Below are 24,467 nucleotides of genomic sequence, written 5' to 3'. Positions count from 1 at the left end.
TGAGGGTATCTATGTTCACCGTTAGCAGATACTACCAGTTTTCCAAAGTGGCTGTATCATGTTAGACTCTCACCAGCAGTGTATGAGAGTTCAAGTGGCTTTATATTCTCACCTGGTATTGTATATTTGCACTTGGTATTGTCTCTTTTTTTAATTTAAAAAAATTTAATAAGCAGTTGTAATTTGCATTTCCATGATGACTATTGAAGTTGAGCACCTCTTCACATATTTATTAGTTATTTGGTTATCCTCTTCTGTGAATTATCTATTTGAGTTTTTGCTTGGTTTTGTATTGAAAAAGCTAATTGACTTTTACTTATTAATTTATATGAATTCTTTATATTTTGGGGGTAAGATTTTTCTGTTGGAGATAAATACACATAGCAAGTATATTCTTCCACTTCATGTAAGCCTTTTTGTTCTCTTAATAGTGTCTTTTGATAATTGGAAGTTCTTAATTTTAATGTAATTCTATTCATCAATTTTTTCTTTCATGGTTTGAGCTTTTTTTGAGGAAGTGACTTTAGGATAGCAAATCCTTTTTGATGCAACTCTTCACCCACCTGGGAGAAATCCTTGTGTGGCTCCTGCCCAGTGAGCCTCAGTGGTTTTACAACGGCAAGTCATCCATACCTTGTGTTTCTTTCTTCATTGGCTTGACTTTTTTTTCACCTGACATTTTTGTTCTGGTAATATGTTTGGCTATTTCCTGCTAATGCCAGATGACTAAACCTCATCTGGTCCTCAGGTTAGATTTCGTAGTGTCAGCTATGATTTGACTGACCAGACTTGCCAATTACCCACTTCTGTTTAGGTAGTCTCAATGTCTCTATATCTAATTTTATCCCCAGTCTCTCTCCTAGTTATGAATGTGCAACAACTGTTGGCCCAGTTGTCCTAACCTCTGTCTGGTAGGGAATGTTCTCAGCCCTTCTTTAGAGTATGCTCTGGCTAACTTTTTTTTTTTTACTTTGGCACCTCAAAGTTAGGTGAATTTACAGGATTGGAGGCCCTGTCAAAGACTTTTCTGAATTGAACTGGTAGACTTCAATGTAGATGGCTTCTAGCTGAGAAGATGTGATAAGAGAACTCAAGGAAAGCTCAAGAATGTGACTTTTGTCAAAGCAATAGCATTGTCTTCATGTATTAAGGGAAGCTCTGTTGTTATTTCTATTTGGGCACACATTACTATTACAACGTACAATGCTAAAGAGAAGGAAATAAAAATAAAAAACAAAACACAGACCAAAAGGAAGCAAATAAAGGAGAAATGCCTATATTTTTTCATGGAATGCTAAAGACAATTTCACTGAACTTACTAAAGTCTGTCACCTCAGCATCCTTTTCTATTGCACACAGATGATTTCATTCATTATTTAGGTTAATATACTAGATCACCAATTTGAGAGTGCTTTTATGTGGTAGGTACTTTTTTAATGAAATTAGGTTCCAATTGAATTATATTCATGATAAGAGAAAATTATTGAAGTCCTTATAATGCTGGTTAAGTAAATTCTGAATAATCACTGACATTTATTTGAGGGCTTTCTATGTGCTAGGCACTGCTCTTTACAAACATTAATATATTTAATCCTCACAAAACCCCATGAGGTCCAGAGTATTATGTTCACCATTTTAGAAATGAGAAAACGGAGGCACAGAGAAACTTTCCCAAGGTAGTTCAGCTAGCAAGGGGCAGAGCCAGGATTTGACTCAGGATCTCTGGCTTCAGCATCTGCAATCTTAACCACTATGCCTCTAAAATTAGTAGTTATTAGAAATTATACTTCAGTAGTTAAGAAAGCAGTAGGAAAGAATGTCCAAGGTCCTTCCAAGAGATCTGAATATCATAGGAGAAGACTCATAGCTAAGATTTATCAAGCAGGTATGCTACACTGTCTCCCAAGATGAGAGTTTCCCAAGTAACTCCTTGGTATAAAATGGAGAATGCAATTTGATATGCTGCTACTAGCTGGCTAAGCTTAACAGAGAGGTAGCTAAAGAGATGGAGGGAAAGACTTTCCTGTTATGATTTGATGGGCTCTATTTGAAAGATGAGATACGTATTTACTGAGTGAGTGAACATTATAAATAATCTGATAGTCCAGCTGACTGTAGTGGAGATAGGAAAAGATTTATACGGAAAAGATTTATACGGAAACTGGATTTCCAGTTTCATGAACTGCTTGAAGGGGAGAAAAAAAAAAATAGATTTCCATGTTTAAAACACTTTGGGGAATTATTCCCTGCTTAGATAATCATAATGCCTATAAGAAGTTGTGCTGTTATTAAAAATATTCTCTTGGGGCACCTGGGTGGTTCAGTCGGTTAAGTGTTGGACTCTTGATTTTGGCTCAGGTTGTGAGATTGAGCCCCTGGTCAGTGCCACACTCAGAGGGGAGTCTGCCTGAGATTCTCTCTCTCTTTCTCTCTCTCCCTCTCCCTTTGCCTCTCCCCCTGCTTGCATGTGTGTGCGCGCTCTCTCTCTCTAAAATAAATAAATAAATCTTAAATCTTCTCTTCAGCTTTTCTTTTTTTCAGACTAAGGAAACTTGTTACTAATTTTTCTATGCAAAAACATAAGAACGTGGATAATAAATACTAATAGGTCTTTACATTTTACAGATTGTACATCTAACATGATTTATACAGATTTACAAATATTCAAAGAACATTCAGTGATTGAAGCAGTCCCTGGAATATACATTCTATCCACAGAAACATATACAATTCCACTAATTGACAGGGACTTTAGAAATAGACCTGGGAGATATGTGATGTAGATACATTCTGAATGAAAGCTAGATAGCTTTGGGCTCAAGCAATGAAATACGTATTTATTGTCAACTGTCCTATAAGGGCAGCTTTACATTGGATTAATTTGCCTCAGTGATTGCTACTGGACAGAGACCACCTGCAACTGCATTAACCGTCTCTATTTGTACTTACGGACCCTCCTCACCATTCATTCCCTGTTATTTGGACACATTTCTGCATCTCTAGGTAGGATTCCTTTGGTTTACCCAAATGTCAGGTGCATATTATGTTCTCATTCCTAATGCTTTGGTTTAATCAACCCAACTACACAGATCACTTACATTTTGTGAGTTCTTAGCTTTAGCTACATGCATTTTCTTTCAGGCCTTCCTCATCGACCTCATTTTTTAATCTCTCTCTTTTGCCTATTTTCTGGTGTAGCAAGATGTTAATTGGGACTTATTATCTTGGAACTCCAGCTAGCACCCCTAAGACAAAATATGTTACCTTCATATTCTAAAGAGAGGAGGTAGACCTCTCTAACTGGGACTTAATTAAAGATAACAACTGGTCCAGAAACCTTTACTCCCAATACCCCAAGATGTCAACAATTTGAAAGGAAATTCATAGAAGGGAATTCAAAGGTTTGGAGTGTTTGCTTTTCTACTCCTCTCTCTGTGAGGAAGGAGGTACACAGCTCTCCCCCAAGCCAATTCAGACTCTATTTAAACAGATAAAGGGTTACTTTTTCTCATGAAACAGTAAGCCTGAGAGAGATAGCTGATATCTTCAGTTATCTGCTTTTTCTTGACCTTCTCCCATGGTCACAAAAGGGCTGCTACAGCTCTAGGCAGAAAGAAAGGAAGACCCATCTCAAGGGCACAGGTTACCTTTGTAAGAGAAGTCACATTGTTTTCACTGATCTGTTTGTCTCTTCTTTTATCAATATCACATTGTCTTGATTACTGTAGTTGTATAGTAAGTCTTAAGGTCGAGCAAGCAGTGTCAGTCCACCAACTATGTTCTTCTTCACTTTGTTTTTAGAACCACTCCAACAGACTCCCTCTTCATTTTTATTTGCTGATATTCTAATACCCCTTGCTGAGAGGCTGTAAAAGCCATATTTAATGTTTTAATTCAATGTGCAATGTTGGATACACTTGTTGTGTTAGCCATCTGATGGTGTCTGCCATAACTGTAGATGTTGGGAAACCTCGCTATGTTGAGGTTCGTGGCATCATTGTGGAACCCACATGATGCACCCCATGAGTAAGTCAGCACTGGGAGCCTGCCATAAAGAAATATCAATAGCCAAAACAAAACCAAAAACTATAACCAACACTTGTTAACTAGAAGGCCTTTGTTCTTTTTCTATAATTTCCCTACCTTCTACCTGGACTTTGGAGGGCACAGAAGATGGAAGGGGCAGAAGATAAGGAAAGGTAAAAGACCACATGCCCCTTTCTTCCATAGCAAGTTTCTGGGCTAGGCAGACCAAGCTAATGGAATATAAGAAGCTCTGAATTAGATGCAAGACTGACAATTTAACAGTAGTAGACTTTAGCATTTTTGTTTAATTTTATTTTTTCGTATCTTTAATGACAAGAAGCAATGGGATCGGCTGAGATAATGTTAAAGGATGGGAAGGGGAGATCTGACATAGGATGGTAGTTGGGGGTTTTGTCTGAAGGAAGATAAATTCACTTCCTGATTGTGTTCCACTAAATTCAGCCCCTTCAACAAACTGGTTATGCTAGAAACTACAAACTCCTTTAATCCTGACCATTGACCCACTGCCCTGACTCCTAATAAGTCTTCCTGGCTCTTACCTGGTAGCCTTTTCATTGCTGTAGGGGTGATGAATCTGTTATTAAAAGACAAATTTAGGAGGAATATTTGGTGTCTGCAGGACAGGAGAAAGCCCAGGAGGAGTACTTAGGAGAGACTGCAACAGGATAATAACAAAACCTGGTTTGCCACTGACTGCATTTGCGATCTCTCTGTAGCCCTGGGTTTCCTACTCTGAAGTAAGTGGACTAAAGAAAATGATTGTAATAGACACCTCTTGTGATGGTTGCCTACCTCACTTTGTTTTCAGGACATTGCCTCTGATACCTAGCGATGCTCTGGGTCCATGTGACCCAGCCTCCCTTCAGAGCTGATTAAGCAGGAGAGGACATCTGTATCAGGCAGCAGGCTCTCTTTCCTGCAGTATTGAATAGGGGGACACAGAGATGGAACAATGTTGACATTGACTATCATTAGTAACTGAGAGCAACCCACCCCCACCTGCTGCTGCTGGCCTCAGAAATGCCCAGCTTCTTGCTCTTCTTGGGGCTTAATGGCTTCACTCTTCCTTGGCTTTCATGAGATTCCTGGTAGTTTTTCAGTAAATCCCTCACTTTGTTTAAGCTGCCCCAAACTGTTCTCTATGACTTGCAATCCAAGGTAATTTTTTTAAAGGGTCCATTCAACTTCTACAATGTTATTATTCTTTGATGTAATGGTACCTGTTAATCTTGAACAGAGGTGAGTTGTAACCTTGGGTGTTGGTAACCACAGACACCTGCCAGCTATGCACTGGTGGGTGACTGCCATTTTGGTAGTCCTTACACTCATGAATACTAGAGATATTCTTTTTAATAACGTCAGATTTTTAATTAGGTATATTTGCATTTGTTACACAGGGAGAACATTTTTCGTTTGATAGTTTATATTAGAGGTATATGTGATGTTTATAGAAAAGAATTAGCTTCCAGGGCAAGAAATAGGTGAGCCAAGTTGTATTTTACAAGTCACCATATCAAAAGGCACTATTATTAGATACACACTGAGTCTAAAAAGTTAAGTGTATACTCAGATTGGTTTATCACTTAAATATCATGCACCAGCATCTCACTGAACTGATTGAATGCAGTGGGTATTTTGAGGGCAATTGATGTTCTTTAGTTAATTCTCCCAGATAATGTTGGATAATAAAAAAGTTGAATTCAAATTAAATATATTTTGTTGTAAATGTCATATAATATTACACTATAATTTGATATGGCATAGTTATCAAATACTTATCAAAAGAACTTTAGAATGAAAATGTTTAACTGGAGTACCAAGGGTTTAGAAGCGTAATTAGCCCCTTTAGTATGAAACCTCCTAGCTATGGACTCTTTATGGTTCTTTAAAAAGTTACTGTTATTGGGGCACCTGGGTGGCTCAGTCGTTAAGCATCTGCCTTCAGCTCAGGTCATGATCCCAGGGTCCTGGGATCGAGTTCAATATCAGGCTCCCTGCTCAACAGGAAGCCTGCCCTCCCTCTCCCTATGCCCCTGCTTGTGCTCTTTCTCTCTGTCAAATAAATAAATACAATCTTGAAAAAAAATTTACTGTTATTGATTTCCCAAAGTGAGAGGCATGCCACTCAGTGGATAGAAAGCAGTATTGCAGAGAAGAAATAGCTATGATTACATTTCGAAATACTAGTTTTTGGGATTTTGCCAACTTGATGGGTTGGGTGAGCAAGCTGAGACTAAGAAGGACTATGTGAGTTGTTCTAGAATTAACTTTTTTTTTTAGAATTAACTTGATGATTAATGTTAGTGGCATAACTGTAATGTTTGTACAGAGGCACAGACTCCAAAAAAATTATTTATTTATTTATATTGGTAGTTCTGAAGGAGGGACATTTTCACCCCAACCTTCCACTGGGACATTTGGCAATATCTGGAGACATTTTTGGCATGCATGTGTTACTGGCACCTATTGGGTAGAGGTTAGGAATGCTGTTAAACATCCTATAATGCATAAGACATTCCCCACGAGAAAGAACTCTCAAAAGGATTGTTGTTGAAGTAGCTGGTTTATAAAAATTGGTTTCACATGTTTTTTAACTCAAATGCTTGCTTTTTAGTCAAAACTCTTCTAGATATTCATACAATGAGGCCAGCTTTACTTTCTAATAGATAAGCAATACTTTATAATACAGATTCATTTTTATCTGCAATGGTTAACTTTGTAAACTGCTTCCAAAAGTCAGGAAAGTTTGAATTTTCACACATAATTTCCCCCAATCTTGCCTTTCTCTGTTACCATTTCAAAGCCTTTCTTCCTTTCATTGCTCATTTCCTTCTATTCTGGATTATTTTATTAGACTAAATAACTGAAGTACTGACCAGAAGCAAATATAGTGAGCATATTTAAAATTTGGATAGAACTTATCTTTTTGTAGGATTAGACTTTCATTTCCCTTAGATTAAAAGAATTTTTTTTCTTTAGACTCTAGGCAGATGGAGACCCAGCTTATTCTCAGTTTTTGAAATGAAACGATTTTCAGATTATTAGGAGAGCCTGAAGTGATTCATTTCTTTCTGTTGGAATTAGTCTGCTTAGGGTAAGTAAAATGTTTGAGTTACCTGCTTTTAAAAAACACTCTGATGCTTTTTAGGTTGTCCTATTGGTATTAAAAATTGATTTAATTATACATTAGAATGATAGTGGCATGGGCTGTCATTGGAGATGTTGTAAAGATTTCTTCATATATACTATTTTTTTAAGTCCAATGACAAAACACGTATTTTGTGAAATTTAAGACTGTCAAATGTAAAACCTTTCGGGAAATAATATCCAGGTTCTGCCCCTAAATTCATAACACTACAATTCCAAAGATAAAGGAATGTATAAAAAGTATGGAAAGAATCAACTGAAACATGGAAGTATAAATAATCACAGGTATTGCTTTTTTTCTTTAGTTTTGCTAGAGATCTAAAGACCTTTCTCTATGGAAAGTACTTACTTAGAAAACCACATATGAAAAGTTTTTTTAGCAAGTCTGTTCTTTTTCTCTTTTTAAAAGATCTTTCATTTATTCATTTGAGAGAGAGAGAGAGAGGGAGAGAGAGAGCACCAGCAGGGGGGAGGGTCAGAGGGAGAGGGAGAAGTAGGCTCCCCGCTGAGCAAGGAGCCCGATGCGGGACTCGATCCCAGGACCCCAGAATCATGACCTGAGCCAAAGGCAGACACTTAACCAACTGAGCCACAAAGGTGCCCCATGTTCTTTTTTGATAAGTAATAAAATGTAGAGATTTACTACAATTTTCTCACCTTTTGAACACTTAGTGTTTAGGAAAGGGCCTCTAGCATCCAGCAAAATGCCTGGTCCATAGCAGACACCCAAAAAACATTTGTTAAATGAATTAAAACAAACAGACAAATATTCAGATTTTTAAAAAATCGATTTAAGTCTCCCTTGGCAGTGCACACTCCCACGAGGCTCTAACCTATCTAGCAGCTCATTAAGTATGTCCAATTTCCTGGTACCAGCATGACCTGTTGACACATCAAATAAAAAAATGTGCCACACTAGACTTGTGCTTTTCTTACCCAAATCTGCTCCTCCTTGTTTCCTGTTTCTTTGAATGTAACTATAATCCTCCTACTCACCTACACCCCATATCCAGCTTATTCTGCTTCTACTGTATGTTTCCCCATCTCAGTCCCTGCTCCTGTTGTCCTCAGCCTCTACTACTTTTTGGTTGGATCAGTGAATACCCTTTGGTTTTCCTTGTCTCTAGTCTCTTCTCACCAATTTATTCCTAAACTTACTGGTTGATGGTACATTACCCCCCACCTCCAATGAAAAGGGAAAAACCCCATTTAGTAAAACGGCAAAGAGAATGGATTCTGGCTCTGATTTTTCTGAGCATAATGTAGTGATCAAGAGCTTAGATGAAGCCAAACAACATAGTTTATGGTGTGCTGTTTAAGGATTTTTTTTTCCAACCTCATTTTTCACTTTGTAGTCTAGCCAAAATACCTGCGTTTATCTCTCATCTAGCCTTTAAAGGCCAGTTCACCTTACACTTCCCTGAAATAGTCTTCCCTCTTCTCCGGAACTGCCCTAGCATGGCACCTACACTTCTCACTACCAGCTTTGTACAAACTACGTGTGTCCTCAAAAATTTTTTCAACCTCTTGGGAAAACACAAGCTTATTGAGGGCAGGATATGATTGTATTCTTTTTTATATCTCCATTAAATCACGGTGTGACTTGCACATTATGGTTGCTTGAGAAATGTTAGGTGAATCAGTTTAAAGAAATTAATCCCATTCTGAACCTCTACCCTTCTGGACTGCATAGGTTTATCCAAAATCATAGAACTTTATATTAAAAAGGGTGAATAAGATGTATGTAAATTAAACCCTTAAAGCTGACTTAAAAAAATTTCTTGAGGACCCAAAAGAGTCCTCAAGATTTTACATGGGTTACATGATCAATACTTAGCATATTGGAAGTTATAACAGAAAAACTTAAAATAGTTCTTTACGTATTCGCTTTAAAATAATAAATGTACTAAATTTAACATAAGTAATGTATTTTTTTTTTTGAAATGATTACAGGCCCTTGAGAAGGTGGTCATCCACGACGCAGACTATTTTGCAGCCAGTCTTTTTTTTTTTTTTTTAAGATTTTATTTATTTATTTGACAGAGACATAGAGAGAACAGGAACACAAGCAGGAGGAGTGGGAGAGGGAGCAGCAGGCTTCCCGCGGAGCAGGGAGCCCGATGCAGGGCTCCATCCCAGGACTCTGGGATCATGACCTGAGCCGAAGGCAGACGCCCAACGACTGAGCCATCCAGGCGCCCCATAAGTAATATATTTTTATTTTTATTTTTTTAAAGATTTTATTTATTTATTTGAGAGAGAGAGAATGAGAGACAGAGAGCACAAGAGGGAAGAGGGCAGAGGGAGAAGTAGACCCCCTGCTGAGCAGGGAGCCCGACGCGGGACTCGATCCCGGGACTCCAGGATCATGACCTGAGCCGAAGGCAGTCGCTTAACCAACTGAGCCACCCAGGCGCCCCAGTAATGTATTTTTAAAATCATTATGTATGTTACGTTCATCTGCCCGTTCTCCTAGATCTGGCACAGCTTCCAGCACGAAGACGCCAGACCCTTACTTGGAGAACCAGGCCCAGCCCCGCCGGAACAGCAAGGAAGCCGCTCGCTCCGCCCACTCCCGGGCCACACGGCCCCGCCCCAAAGCGCTCCGGCGCCAGTCCCAGGGCGCAGGCGCAGGGCTCCTCCAGGCCGCGCGGCAGGGCGCGCGGCCGCGCGGCCGTGGAGGACCCCTCCCCCACTTTTCGCTGCGCACGGCAGGAACCCGTCGCCCGGGCTGCTTCGCCTGCTGTGGTCGGTCGTCGTCATGGATTCTCCGTGGGATGAGCTGACCCTTGCCTTTTCTCGCACGTCTATGTTCCCCTTCTTTGACATCGCCCACTACCTGGTGTCCGTGATGGCGCTGAAGCGTCAGCCAGGTGAGTGCCGGGAGCCGCAGACCGGCCCCCTCACCGAGAGGGCAGCCTGAGCCGCCTGAACGGCCAAGCTGCCAGTGTCCCGGAGTCCTGTAGTCGAGCTGGAGGGGCGCCGCGAGCCGACCCTCCCGACCCCTCAAGCGCAGGTGGGGAAACTGAGGCAGGGAAGCGCGGTGGCCCCGGTATTCGTCAAAGGAGGCGCGACCTTGGGTCCGCGACGCCGGGTCAGGGACAGGTGACAGGGAAGCCGCCGCGGCATTTGGGAGCCCGGGTCCTGCCTGCGCCCGCCCAGGATGTGCGCCGTCTCCCGGTGGTGCCACCACTTCCTTGGAAAGTACAGTGTTTAAAAGTCACCGTGGGACAGAGCTCCCGGGGACAGCAAGTGGGACTTGGTCGTTTGGAATGAGTAGTTCTGAAAGTTGTATCAATAGTTAAAAAGCCTCAAGCAGGCACACCAGATTCCCCTTAGTGCAGCGCTCTGTCATCTTGCTTAGCATGCTGGATAGAGTGATTGTTGGAAGAGGGTGGATCCCCATTTTCCGTCTTATGAGTGACGCCAAGAGTCCCTGTCTGTCGCCTGGGGGTAGAGTCAATACAGCATTTTGAGTTTTTTTTTTTTTTTTTTTTTTTAGTATACGGCCAGGGAGCAATATTTGTATTTTCTTGTATTTCACATTCAGGGTATGTTTGCTCCTGTACTGCTTTATTTTTGCAGTTACTCTGTTGGCCTTTTGGTTTTATGGATCTCTTCTTTCTTTGAGTCATTTATTTTCTTTTTCTACTTTCTCCCTGTTCATGCTGCCTGGTGCTATAGAGAGAGTAAGGAGAGAGGGCTTGAGGAGGTGCTGTACCTCTTAGGGACTGTTGTTTGTTTTGTTTTGTTTTTAAATTGTTTGGTCTCGGAAATATTTTTCATTTACATTGATGTTTGTAGCCCAGTCTAAAGCATTGTTTGGTAAAAGTTTTGACCTGGAAAAGGTGACTGTTTTATTAAATCAGGACAGATAATCTGCGTAAGAAAGTGTTTCCCTGATTTGAAAAGAAGTACATCGTCATGCCGTATTCAATATTTGAAATTTTCTTGTATAGGCTACATCAGGTTCTCAAAGTGTGGTCCAGGAACCCTTGGGGTTCCTGACAGTTCCAGGTCAAAGTTATTTTCATAATAATATGCCGATGTTATTTGTCTTTTTTACACTGATTTTCTCACAAGTGTACAGTGGAGTTTTCCAGAGGCTACATGACCTGTGACACTGTAACAGACTGAATACAGAAACAGATATGAGAGTCCAGCTGTTTTTTCTTGGAAGCCAGACATTAAAAGGATTTGCTAACATATAAAACAGTGGGACTTTTCTCACTAAATGTTTTTTGCTTTGGAGAAGTTATTTTTCATAAAGAATGCATAATTTATGTTAACATTTAGTACAGTTACTATTTTTAAAATGAAAACATTAAGTACTACTTTAAAATTTTCTCAGTTGACAATTTCTAATATGCTAAATATTGCTGTCTGTAACTCAAATAAAAGCTCTTTGGAGTCTTCAAGAATTTTTTTCAGGTCTGACTTTTTAACGGTTTAATTTACATATATTATATTCACCCTTTTTAATAATAAAGTTTGTGATTTTGGAAAACACATACAGACATGTGATTACCACCACTATCAAGATATACAATAGTTTCATCACTCACTCCAGATTCCTTCCTGCCCCTTTGTAGTCAGCCCTCCCCCCGTCCCCGCAACCACTCATCTGCTCACTAATTTTTAGGGGCGCAAGGAGTCCTGAGACCAGAAAATTTGAGAAGCATTGGACTAATTGAATGCTAAAACATAATTACACATGGTGTGAAAAATATTTTACATTCCAGTAGCAGTGCTTGTAAACAGGTAAAAATGATAGAATTCATACAAAAGGGTGTACCTTTTTAAGCTTTTGCCAGGAATGTCTTAGACTGCCTTTTTCTTCCACAGTATTTGTTTTTACCCACTTTGTTACCGTTCGTAAATATCTTGTTATTCTGATGATAAGAAAAACAGTTTTCATTTCCATCTGTCATGGTTACTGAATGTGTGCTGCTTAAGTTTATTGGCAATTTGTATTTCCACTTCTTATTGAGTTGATCATATTGTTTTTCCTATTTAAATTGTAATGTAATACATTTTTTAAGATGATAAATCAGGGGTGCTTGGCTGGCTCAGTCAGAAGAGCATGCGACTCTTGATCTCAGGGTTGTGAATTCAAGCCTTGGGTGTAGAGATTACTAAAAAAATAAATAAAAATTAAAACTTAAAAAAATGATGAATCATCTTTACATTCTTGGGATAAACTCTATTTGTTTGAGGTATTATTTTTGTTTGCAGTATTATTTTAAGCATAGGGATTTTGATTTGCCAATACTTTATATAAATTTTTACTTAATTGGCAACTTTTCCTTAACCCCCGTTGACTGATTCTGTAGAACTTAGACCAATAGTACAATAAAGCTACAATTCATCCATGTAGTACCAGGATTCTTCTTTTTATTCTCTCAAGCATGTTATTCCTTGAGTCTCTTGACTTTTGGAATGTGCTCTACCACTGCCAATACCTCATTCCTCACTTTCCTACTATTTACATCTTATATGTCTCTACGTAGATGTTAAAAAATGCTAGTGGAAACAAGAGGGTAAAGGGGATTAACTCTTTCTGTGGTGTGGATAAGGACAGCATCCCTTTTTTGTTTGGTTCAGGCTGTAGGCCTTCAAATCCATATAAAGATTATGGTTTTCCCCTCCTTTTCCATATGACTTGTGCTTCAAGCAAAGACATCAGGGTACTTAATAAACTGGGTTGTTTGTTTATTTGTTTGTTTATTTATTTATTTATTATTTATTTAAAGGTTTTGTTTATTATTTGACAGAGAGAGAGAGCAGAAGTAGGCAGAATGGCAGGCAGAGGGAGAGGGAGAAGCAGGCTCCCAGCTGAGTGGGGAGCCAGATGTCGGGCTCCTCCCAGGACCCGGGTATCCTGACCTGAGCTGAAGGCAGATGCTTAACTGACTGAGCCACCCAGGTGCCCCTGTTTTTTATTTCTTAATTTACCTCCATTTGTAAATAATTAACTTTAGTTTCTCCTAAACCTTGGCATCTGATTATCTGTAGTTTTTAGTTTTAGTTAGTAGGATAGGTTTTGCTTGCTTGTTTTCCATTTTCCTGGGTATTTTATTAGGAGGTTGGAAAATGCTGCCTTGAGGGCTGTTAGTCAGAAACCATTTAACGGAAAGTTCATCATCAACTTTAATCTCTCTTATCTTACATTTTTAATCTGCCTTCTGTCTTTTCTTATTTATTTATTTATTTATTTATTTATTTATTTATTTATTTTTAAAGATTTTATTTATTTATTTGAGAGAGAGAGAATGAGAGACAGAGAGCATGAGAGGGAGGAGGGTCAGAGGGAGAAGCAGACTCCCTGCCAAGCAGGGAGCCCGATGCGGGACTCGATCCCGGGACTCCAGGATCATGAGCTGAGCCGAAGGCAGTCGCTTAACCAACTGAGCCACCCAGGCGCCCCGTCTTTTCTTATTTAAATCTTCATTAAAATAAACACATTTCTTCAGTCATACATTCATAATCCAGTTGCTATTTTCTGTAAGACTTCCTGAAAATTTAATCTACAATTATTTCTACTTGATTTTTATACACAAAATCTATTTTTCTCCTTAATTCTCCCATCACTATTTTGCTAACCTTTCTCGAATCACAGGGAGTTCAGTTAAGCAAATATTTATTGAAACTCCATGCATATCAGGCACTATATTAGATATTGAGGATACCAAGATGAAAGATGCTGTTGTAGCCCTGAAGGAACTCAGCTGTGCTTTTGTCATCATCTTTTTTTGATAGTATCACATAAGGTTTTCCTACCTTTCCTATACAATAATAGTATTCATTTCAGATACATGCAGAAACATTGTAGTATCTTAATTCACATCTCTTTAAGGTAGGTATCATTGAACTCATTTTACAGATGAGCAATAGCCTTACAGGAATAAAATAACCGTATTTAAGTCACATCCGTTAATAAATTATGGAGCTTGGTCTTCGGCTAATTCCAAAGTTCTCAAATATTCTGTGCTCTCTTTTTGCAGGTCCATTTAATGTTTCTGGTTTCTCAATATTTAGCAATTTCTCAGTAAGCTTTCATCTGACATGGTTATTTTCTCCCATGATTTCTGTCATTTCTTTATCACCAGTGAGTTTTTCCTTTGCTTTTAGGAATTAAATCCAGGAATAAAGCTTATTATTTTTCCCCCTTCTAATTTGTGGGAAATGAAAGGATTAATATATCAAGAATTTGTCAGTTCTGATGATTCTGTAAAGGTGGCAGCATAGTTTTGCTGTCTTTATGAATCCACACATAAAAGCATACAGAAAAGTACAAAAATTGTAAATGTATAGAATTGTAAAAACGAGCACATCTATTTAATCAACATCTGGATAAAAATAGAACATTCATGAAACCCTAAAAGCCCCTTATGTTATGTGATATGTTAAAAAGTGACAGTTTTTCCTGCCCACTGTAGGGTGGAAAAGGATGTCTCAGAAATGACAGCTCACAATACTTCCGTTAGTTTAGAGAATCTTACTTGAATATCTTTAACTTTTAAGTGAAAGAATATTTGATTGACATGACATAAAATATTGGTCAGGGAGTGTGGTGTGGTAGAAAGAGCTCATAAAATCAGGAGACCACTGTTAAAACTCTATCACTAACTTGGTAGTTTGGGATAAGAACTTAAAACTCAATATTTTATTTGTAGAGTGAGTGGGCTGGACTAGAACAACAGCTGAGCAGTGTTCCCTCCTTAGGAATCTCAGTTTTGGTTCTAAAGAGATGTTTGTTCACAAGTTTCTAAGTTTAAATAATTTCAACCCATCCTTTGTTTCCCCAGCTGTGGTAAACTCCTGTCTGTAGTTGATAACTGCTGTGATACCATAGTATTGACTTTTTACCTTTTCAACAATATAGTTAACAATTTTATACTTAACGTCTTTATAGTAAATTCTCTCTGTTAAAATAACCATGTATTTTCTCTTTCCTAACTGGACTCTGACTGGTACATAATCCTGGCAGTGAAGTTTAATTTCCTACTTTCTGGTTTGCGTATGTCATGTTAGGATATCTAAAGTACTGGCTACTACCTGCCTGTAGATCCAGTAAGTACAATGTCATCAGTGTAGTGGACCGGTGTGATGTATGGATTCCCAATATGATCAAAATCTCTGTGGACTTTGTTGGAGAGCAGGAGAGTTGACATAGACCTAAGGCAGGACTGCAATAGTGTACTGTTCACCTAGCCAGGTAAAAGTAAAGTGTTTCTGGGGTTCCTTGCAAATTAATATGGAGAAAAAGGATTTGCCTCCCAGATTATAGGGGTTATGTTGCTTTGTTCCAGTAAAAATACTGCATCTTGAATACCAGCTGCAATCAGAGTCACTACCTGTCTACATTTATGATAATCCACATTTTCCAAGATCCCTCTGCTTTATGTATAGACCAAATAAGCAAGTTAAATGGGATGTGATAGTTATCACCACCTTTTCATCTTTGATATTTTTGGTTATGGCACCCATCTCTGTGGTATTGCTTTTTAAAAATACCTTCAAGAGGAGAAGAAACTCTAGGAGCTTCTACTTGAATGTTTCTACCATACTGATCCTTACTCCATAGATCAGAGCATCAGTACGGGCTTTGTGTCAGTTGCCAACTATGTCTGTTCTAGTTACACATTAAGGAACTGGGGAAATAACCACAAGGTGGGTCTGTGGATTTACTTGGCCCACTATGATTCAGACTTGATCCAAAACTGGAAGTAGAATATGACTTTATTTTCTAGCTTTCATTTCATAATGAAAATATTTTGATGTTAAAGTCCATAGGTGCTTATGAGTGCTTCAGAACTCATATACTTTGCATTAGAGTAAGGCCTCAATGTGACAAATTTTGCTAAGAGTTTTGGGGAAAATAATTCTATTGCTAGCATATCACAAATATGTTAACTCAAGGTAGGACAGAGAATTTTTTGTCTTCTAAATATCAGCATGTTAAAAATAAAATAACATATCTTAACACAGCTTGTTCCTTAGCTAAAGGAATACATCTTTGTTTTAAAATTGAGAAAAAAATTAAAGCTATCATATTAACTATTTTTTCCTACTGAAAATTATTTATATGCTGGAAAGATATACAAGCTGTTTCTGGTTAACTATCTGTATTTTCACAGTTTAACTTCACGATAAACTAATTTTGGTACTGGTGTGATATATACAAAGGAACATAACACCTAAAGAAATTTGTCATAAGATTGCCTCATACTGTAAAATGTGTTACCACAGTGTGTGTACTGAAGAGAACATTATAGAAAGACCAATTTGAGTTAGGGAAATTTTTCTAGCTGACATAATTTTGAAAGTTAGGCAAAAAAGATTCATGTGAGGGGGACCCTTCAAATCTGTTCTTTTCCTTTCTTTTTTTCTCTAATAAAATCTTAGTATCACTGATTAAGTCTCTTGGGGTTATGAGTACTTTTTTAGAGCTGTGGTGTGTTGTTTTCATCCCATCCTTGCAATAAGAACTCAAAAGAATTAGATTTTGGGCTCAGAATAAAAGCATCCAAGGGTTGCATTTTGCCTACTTTTTCTGCAGGTTGTGATCAGTAAATAAATCAACAAAGTGTCTCCCATGTACTAGGTAATAAGTGTGTTTTTATGTGTATTTCCTTATTTTAATCCTTATTTTATGAAAGTTGAAACTTAAGCCAAGAGGGTTTAGTGGTCCTACAAAGACGTCACAAAACTGGTATGTAATTACAGATGCCTCTTTGATTTGTGACAATACAAAGGGAAATTCATGGTAGTAAAATCATAATATTTGAGCTCTTGAAATACTTCCATATATTTTTCTGTCATTCAGTACATTTATAGAGCACCTACTCTATACTAAAGTCTCTTAGAATTTTAATAGGTAAGAACTTTATAATGGAGCTAACACTTAAAAACAAAATCTAGAATGTGATATGTCTTAAGAGGAAAGAATAAAATGTGCAAGTTGAGGAAAAAGAGCTATTTTGACAGACTTAATCAGAAATGAATATTACATGAGCAAATCATTTGTGTGAAATCATTTGGTAAATTTGATTCAGGTTGTTTTTATGGTCAAAGGAAAACCTGGGTACATTTGAATTTGACTGAGTCAGTGAGTGGTGAGTATCAGATGGATGAAGGTAATGCTAAATCTTCATTAGAGTAATACCAAAGAACACAGAGGACGGACACCAGTGGTATTCCTAATTGTATGTTTATTCAAAGTAATCAGTTACCTTCAAATGTGTTCTTCATGGTGACTGTGCTGATAGGCCCATTATGGCTCTCATGCAGTTAGAACTTCCATTTTCAGAATGCATTCCCAGAGCTAACCAGGGTATGCCTGAGAGAGAGGGAGAGAGAGAGAGAGAGAGAGACAGACAGACAGACAGACAGACACACACACGGTAGGGTTGGGAGAGAGTTAAGAGTAAGGGGGAAAAAGAGTGTGTGTGTGTGTGTGTGTGTGTGTAAATAAGCATAGGGAAGTCTGAAAGTTGTCTCAGACAACTCAGAATAGGAGTGTGATAGAATGGCAGAAATAGGAGAGGGTAATTTTGCTTTTCATTTTTATTTACTTATGTAATAATAGTGATAAGCTAATACTTAGTTGCTTACTATGTGCTAGGCCCCCATTCTAAATGATTTCAAAGTACTCACTTGTAATTGATCCTTAGTTGATCCTTATAACAACCCTGTGATGTAGGTTACTTTTTTCTTTACCTCTTCTGTGTGTATGCGTTTTTTTTTTTGTTTTTTTTTTTTTAAGTTGTGGGAAAGCTAACAATTAGCTTGTTGAGTTCACATAGAGTACGGGCTGGTGCCAGGATTTATACCCTTAAGCACTCTATATTGCTTTTTTTTTTTCTTTTAAGATTTTATTTATTTGAGAGAGAGAGAGAGACAGGTGCAGGCAAATGGGGGGAGGGGCAGAGGGAGAGAGAGAGAAGTGGACTCCCCACTGAGCAGGGAGCCAGGCCTGGGGCTCTATCCCAGGACTCTGGGAACATGACCTGAGATGAAGGTTGACAGATGCTTAACTGACTGAGCCACCCAGGGGCCCCTCTGTATTGCTTTTCAACATGAATATGGTGCAGTATGGGAGTTAGTGACCATTACCTAAAGAAAAGATTATACTCATTTATTAGGCTGACTGACCAATGTTATAATTAGTCACCACTGCGTGGTGCTCTATTGCCCATACACATATTTAGGTAGGTCATAATATTTAGGTAGAGACATAGTGGTATCACATTTTGTGTGGGAGTTTGGCTTTAAAGAGAGCATGATCATGTATTATCAAAATAATTCTTGAAAATTCTTAGGTTTAGGGGAAATTGCTACACTGAAGATTGATGTCCTGCCTTTTAGTACATTTCTCATAACTGATTTTTCTTCCAGATTGGAATAGGTCACCATTTCTTGAGTTATCACTAGATGCATATCATTAAACCTTGGCATCACTTCACTTGACAGGATGTGTACTCCACAGAAAATGCACATCTGCCAACTCATGTTCACTCCTGGGCACATTTTGTTGTGTGGAATGGTGGGTTGTACTATTTGACTTTTATCTCCTTTTTTTTTCCTGAGCACCTACAGATGAATTTCCAAGTATGATGATGTTACTCTACTGAATTCACACATACATTTATGTAGTTTGTTTTGTTTTTGCATAAATGTGCCTTTTCCTAAGAGATAACAACAGTTAATAGTTTGGTTATATATTCTTGCAGACCTTATTTTATGTATTACTTATATATGTACTGATAGAAATACATGGTTTTCTGTTTTCCTCCTGTAAATGATTTCTTACTGTACATATTATTTATATACATATGAATTTTTTGTCATATTAGTGCATGTAAAGCTGCTATATTCTTTTAAATAGATGCATTGTATTCCACAGATTGGGAGTGACATAATTTGTTAAAATTTTGTTTAATTATACATTTAGTAAATGAACATTTTATTTAAAAAGAATTCAAATATGATTAAACAACATAATCAGTATAATTAAATAAATTTAAATCTCCTTTGACCATCCTCCCATATCCTAGGCTTTCTCAAGAGATAATAACAGTTAACATTTTTGGTGTATTGCAGACCCTTTTCTGTGCATTTCATATATATGCATGTACCTATAGAAATGTATAGTGTTTGCATTTTTGCTCATAAATGATTCCAAAAAATAAATGACTCCATGCTGTAATATTGGTGTTCAACATCATTGTATTTGGTTCTTTGTTTTTACTCAATAGGATGTCTTAGGGATCTTCTCATGTTGATGTTGCTTTATCACACTCTTGATTGCTCCTGTATAGTATTCCATAGAACAAATGATTATGGTTTAACTGTTCTCTGATGATGGTTGTTTAGATTTTTTTCATTTTTTTCACAGCATTATAAACAACACTGCTTTAATGTTCTTGTATGAAATTTCTTGGGCACTTGAGTCCGTTTTAAATTAAAAATTTAAATTTATACTCCCAAATTATTCCTTAAAATGACTTTTTAATACTGTTACAGGAGTATATGAATTTCTTCACACCTTTTCCAGCTAATAAGTTAATATTAATAAATATTAAGCTGTAAATTTTTTTTGCCAGTTGGATGTGTGAAAAATATAACATCTTTTTAAATTTTGTTTTTCCTTGCTTACTGGTGATTTGAGGGAGGACTTTCTTTTTTTGGTATGTTTATTAGTCATTTATATTTCCCACTTTGTGACTTGCTCATTTTTCTCTTGTGTTTGTTGTCTTTTTCTGTTGATTTATTGGAATTTGCCTTATGTAAGTTGAAAAACACTATGCCAGACTTTTGTCATATAGAAGTTTTAAATTTTAGTGAGGGGAGACGAACCATGAGAGACTATGGATTCTGAGAAACAAACTGAGGGTTCTAGAGGGGAGGAGAGTGGGGGGATGGGTTAGCCTGGTGATGGGTATTAAAGAGGGCACATATTGAATGGAGCACTGGGTGTTATACGCAAACAATGAATCATGGAACACTACATCAAAAACTAATGATGTAATGTATGGTGATTAACATAACATAATAACATAAAATTAAAAAAAATTTTGGTGAGGTCAAAAAAGTCTTTTCCTTTATAGCTTTATTCAGGTTAAGTACTTTTCTTTCTGTTCTTAGATTGCTAGATTTTTTTAAAAATCAGGAATATTGAATTTTTAAGTCTTTAACTGTCTAAAGGGGAGATGATAATTTGTTAGCATAGTGAATGATTTAAATGAATTTTTAAATATTGAATCCTTTTTTAATTCTTTGGATAAAATCTACTTGGTCATGATTTATTATCTTTTCAAAAAACTACTGATTTCAATTTGTTATTAATATATTGGTGCATTATACTCATAAGTTAGAATTATAGTGTATCTTTTTCCTTTCCTTCCTCCCTCCCTTCCTATCTCTTTCCTTTCCTCCTTCCCCTCTCACTCTCTTTTTTTCTTTATAATTTTTGATGTTAGGATTATGTTGTTTCATAGAATGATTTAAGTTTTTCTCCTTTGCTATATTCCATAATGGTTATATAGCATAAAAATGAGTAATCCAAAAATATTTGGTAAATGTTTTCCATTAATTTATTGGGGTTAACACCTTTCTTAAGATAGATCTTTGCCTTGTAGTTTTTTTTCCATAGTTATATGTACAAGTTTCTATCCTAAGGGAATTTTGCTAATTGTCCATTTCAACTACATCTTCACATTTATTAGATTAAATGCATGTTGTTTTCCTATAATTAAAAAACCCTATAAAACTATTTCCTTAATTTTCCTTCTAATGTTTTGCATTATTTTTGTTCCTACCCTTTCTCAGACTTGTTGAACAATGGTTGGTTTTATTGGTCTTTTCAAGAACAGCTTTGGGTTGGCTTTATTGATTGCCCATCTCCATCTCCCTATTCTAGCTTCTCTTTAGTGGGTTTCTACTTTTATTTTTATAAATTGTTTCTATTTCTCTGGCTGAGTTTAATATTTTTTGTACTTTCCCTTTGATATTTCATACTTTCAGAAAAGTTACCAGAATAGGTCAAGGAATTCATGTATACTTAAGATTCACCAACCATTTACATTTTGCCCCATTTTTTTTTTCCAGCTTTATTGAGGTATAATTGACAAAATTATATATATTTAAAATGTACAATTTGATGGTTTGATATTCATATGAATTGCTAAATGATTATAACAATCAAGTTAATTAGCACATCCATCATCTCACATAGTTACCTTTTTTTTAATTGGTGGTGGTGACTTACGATTGTCTTAGCAAATTTCAAGTGTACAATACAGTACACTTGAATAACTGTAGTCACTATGCTGTACATTAGATCCCCAGAACTTACTCATTTTATAACTAGAAGTTTGTACTTTAACATCTCTTTGAACGTTTTTATTTATGCATATTATTTTTTCAGAACTACTTGAATGTAAATTGGAAGCATTTGCCCAGTTACTTCAAATTACTTAAGTGTGTTAATATTTAAGAACCACAGAACTGTTATTAAAATCAGAAAGTTTAACAGTGATACAACACCATTATTAAGCCAGGGCCCATATTTAGATTTCATCAGTCATCCAAAAAGGTCATTTATAAATATTCTTTCCCACTCCAGGATATGATCTAGAATATACGTTGCATGTAGTTGTCTCTTTAATGTTATTTAATCTGGAGCATTTTTTTTTTTTCAAATTTCTTGACTTTGACATAATGTTATTTAATCTGGAGCTTTTTTTTTTTTTTTTTAATTTCTTGACTTTGACATTGCTAAAGTTTAGGCCATGTTTTTTTCCCAGAAGTGCCCTCAGTTTGGGTGTATCTGATTAGATTAGTTCAGGTTGTATGTTTTTGGTAGCAATACTATAGAAATAAAGATGTGTTCTTAGTGAATCATAACAGGAGTCATCTGATGTTTGTTTACAGTGATATCTGCAAGGTTTCTCCACTCTAAAATTACTATTTCCCTCTGTAATTAATAAATTGTTAGGAGGCATTTTAAGATTATGTATATATCTGTTCCTCATCAACCTTTCACCTCTGGGTTTATTTTGTTACTCTGTTTCTAGCCTGTCATGTTAAAAGCTTAGTTTGTTTATTTCAGCTTTTATTTTCTAAAGTGCTTAAGATAATAAATTTTTCTTAAAATATGCTGTGACATATCAACTGGAAGTACTTAAATAAGGCTGGGAATAAAAGGAGAGAGTAAGTAGGGAGATTGTTTATAATAATGTGCTACTAGGAAACTGGCAGTAAGAGCCTGAACAGAGTATTTTAAAGGTGGCCCAAATCACGTATGTCTTAAAATGTTTCCAGTCTTGCTTTAAAGAACAAAAGATAGAGTTTATGATGATTGTGATTGTCACACCTATGAGTAATAGTAAGCTTTTGAAAGTTAAGAAATTAAGTTTATTTCTTTAGTGCCACTGGGACTTTAGGATTTGTTTAGTATACAATTATCTCAGACTACATTTTTACTTTACCATTTCAGGAGCTGCGGCAGTGGCACGGAAGAATCCTCTTTCAAGCTGGTTTACTGCTATGCTCCATTGCTTTGGTGGAGGAATTTTATCCTGTGTATTGCTTGCAGAGCCTCCGTTGAGGTTTCTTGCAAACACCACTAATATATTACTGGCATCTTCAATCTGGTAAGCTGCTGTTATGATGAACTGTGAGACATTTTAAAAATTGTTTTGTAAATTCTTAGTAAATGAATTTTTTTCTTTAAAACCTATTTTATGTTCTTGAAAAGTGAATGCATGTGCAAAGGAAGGAACCTAGATAAAGCCAATGTTTTTAAGTGCAAAGTGTGTCTCTTTCTCACCCTTGGCTTTTATCCTGTCCCAGAGGCAAGTATTGTTACTATCGTATGTATCTTTAGTTGGAAGCTTGTCAGATGTGATACAGGACACCAAATATTTGGCCCCAAACAGTTTATCTAACTCATACACACAGATATACAACAGGATAAAATCAAGAATGTGACCAACTACACAAAAATCCAAGTGATTATGATTCATATGTAATAATCGTTCTTGTCATAGTCCGTGTTGGATTTTTCAGAGCCTTATGGGATTTAACATTAATTTTGTTTTTAATTTAGTTTTGAAGTGAAGAAAAAATGTTAGCAGGAATTGCTTTGGATTCTTACAAATTAAAATATTTAGTTATCCTTAAGATTGATCCATCAAGCTGGGAAAAAAAAACTATAATACAATCAGTGCTTTGCTACCTCTGAAGCAGAAACTATACTTTTGATTAAAAACAATATCGGGGTGCCTGGGTGGCTCAGTCATTAAGCATCTGCCTTCGGCTCAGGTCATGATCCCAGGGTCCTGGGATCGAGCCCCACATCTGGCTCCCTGCTCAGCGGGAGCCCTGCTTCTCCCTCTCCCACTCCCCCTGCTTGTGTTCCCTCTCTCTCTGTCAAATAAATAAAATCTTTAAAAAAAAAAATCAAATATATAATGTTAGGAGCACTTAAAGTTCATTTTTATTGTGATAATTTTTTAAATGAATATGTAACCAGTCTTAAAAGGGAATATTATAAATAGTAGTGACAATGGGAAAAAGTTAATAGTGGAAACCTGTGGCAGTGGAAACAAGTGGAAGTAGAATAATAAATTTGATAGCTAATATTTACTGAGTTGTTAACTATATATCAGCTAAATTCTTTATATTCATATTTAATCATAAGAGTCATATAAGGTAACCATTTTTTGCATTTGACAGATGAGAAAACCGAGGTATCGAGAAACTTTGCTAAAATTTACATGTTTAGTAAGTGATTGAACTAGGATCAAAACCAGGAAATTTGACTTTAGAGCCTTGACATTTAACAGCCACTATCTCTCATAAATTAGTTTTTTTTTTTTAAAGGTTTTATTTATTTGACACAGAGACACAGCAAGAGAGGGAACACAAGCACGGGGAGTGGGAGAGGGCTTCCCGTGGAGCAGGGAGCCCGATGTGGGGCTCAATCCCAAGACTCTGGGATCAAGACTCGAGCTGAAGGCAGACACTTAACGACTGAGCCACCCAGGCGTCCCTGTTCGTTTGTTTGTTTTTTAAGTAAACTCTACTCCCAGTATGGGATTCAAACTCATGACCCTGACGTCAAGAGTGCATGCTTTACCAACTGAGCCAGCCAGGTGCCCCTATCTCTCATAGACTTGTTTAACCATCTCTTAAAGTATAGTCTTGCTATGTGTTTCTTTTCTTTCTTTCTTTCTTTCTTTCTTTCTTTCTTTCTTTCTTTCTTT

The 24,467-nt window shown here is 36.9% G+C and overlaps 1 protein-coding gene across 1 annotated transcript in view; it reads left to right on the top strand.

Moving 5' to 3' along the window:
- Positions 1–9,804: 9,804 nt before the first annotated feature.
- The window catches only part of TMEM38B (transmembrane protein 38B), a 55,657-nt gene continuing 40,994 nt past the window's right edge, over positions 9,805–24,467 (top strand). The window contains exons 1-2 of the mRNA XM_035016147.1: positions 9,805–10,067; positions 22,697–22,853. Coding sequence (XP_034872038.1) covers positions 9,956–10,067; positions 22,697–22,853 — 269 coding nt within the window. The 5' untranslated portion in view covers positions 9,805–9,955. The remainder of the gene's footprint in view (positions 10,068–22,696; positions 22,854–24,467) is intronic.

Source organism: Mirounga leonina, unplaced genomic scaffold, assembly GCF_011800145.1.
Source record: "Mirounga leonina isolate KUSES-001 unplaced genomic scaffold, KU_Mleo_1.0 Mir_170, whole genome shotgun sequence".
NCBI lineage: Eukaryota > Metazoa > Chordata > Mammalia > Carnivora > Phocidae > Mirounga > Mirounga leonina.
This window is presented reverse-complemented; position numbering and strand designations above follow the sequence as displayed.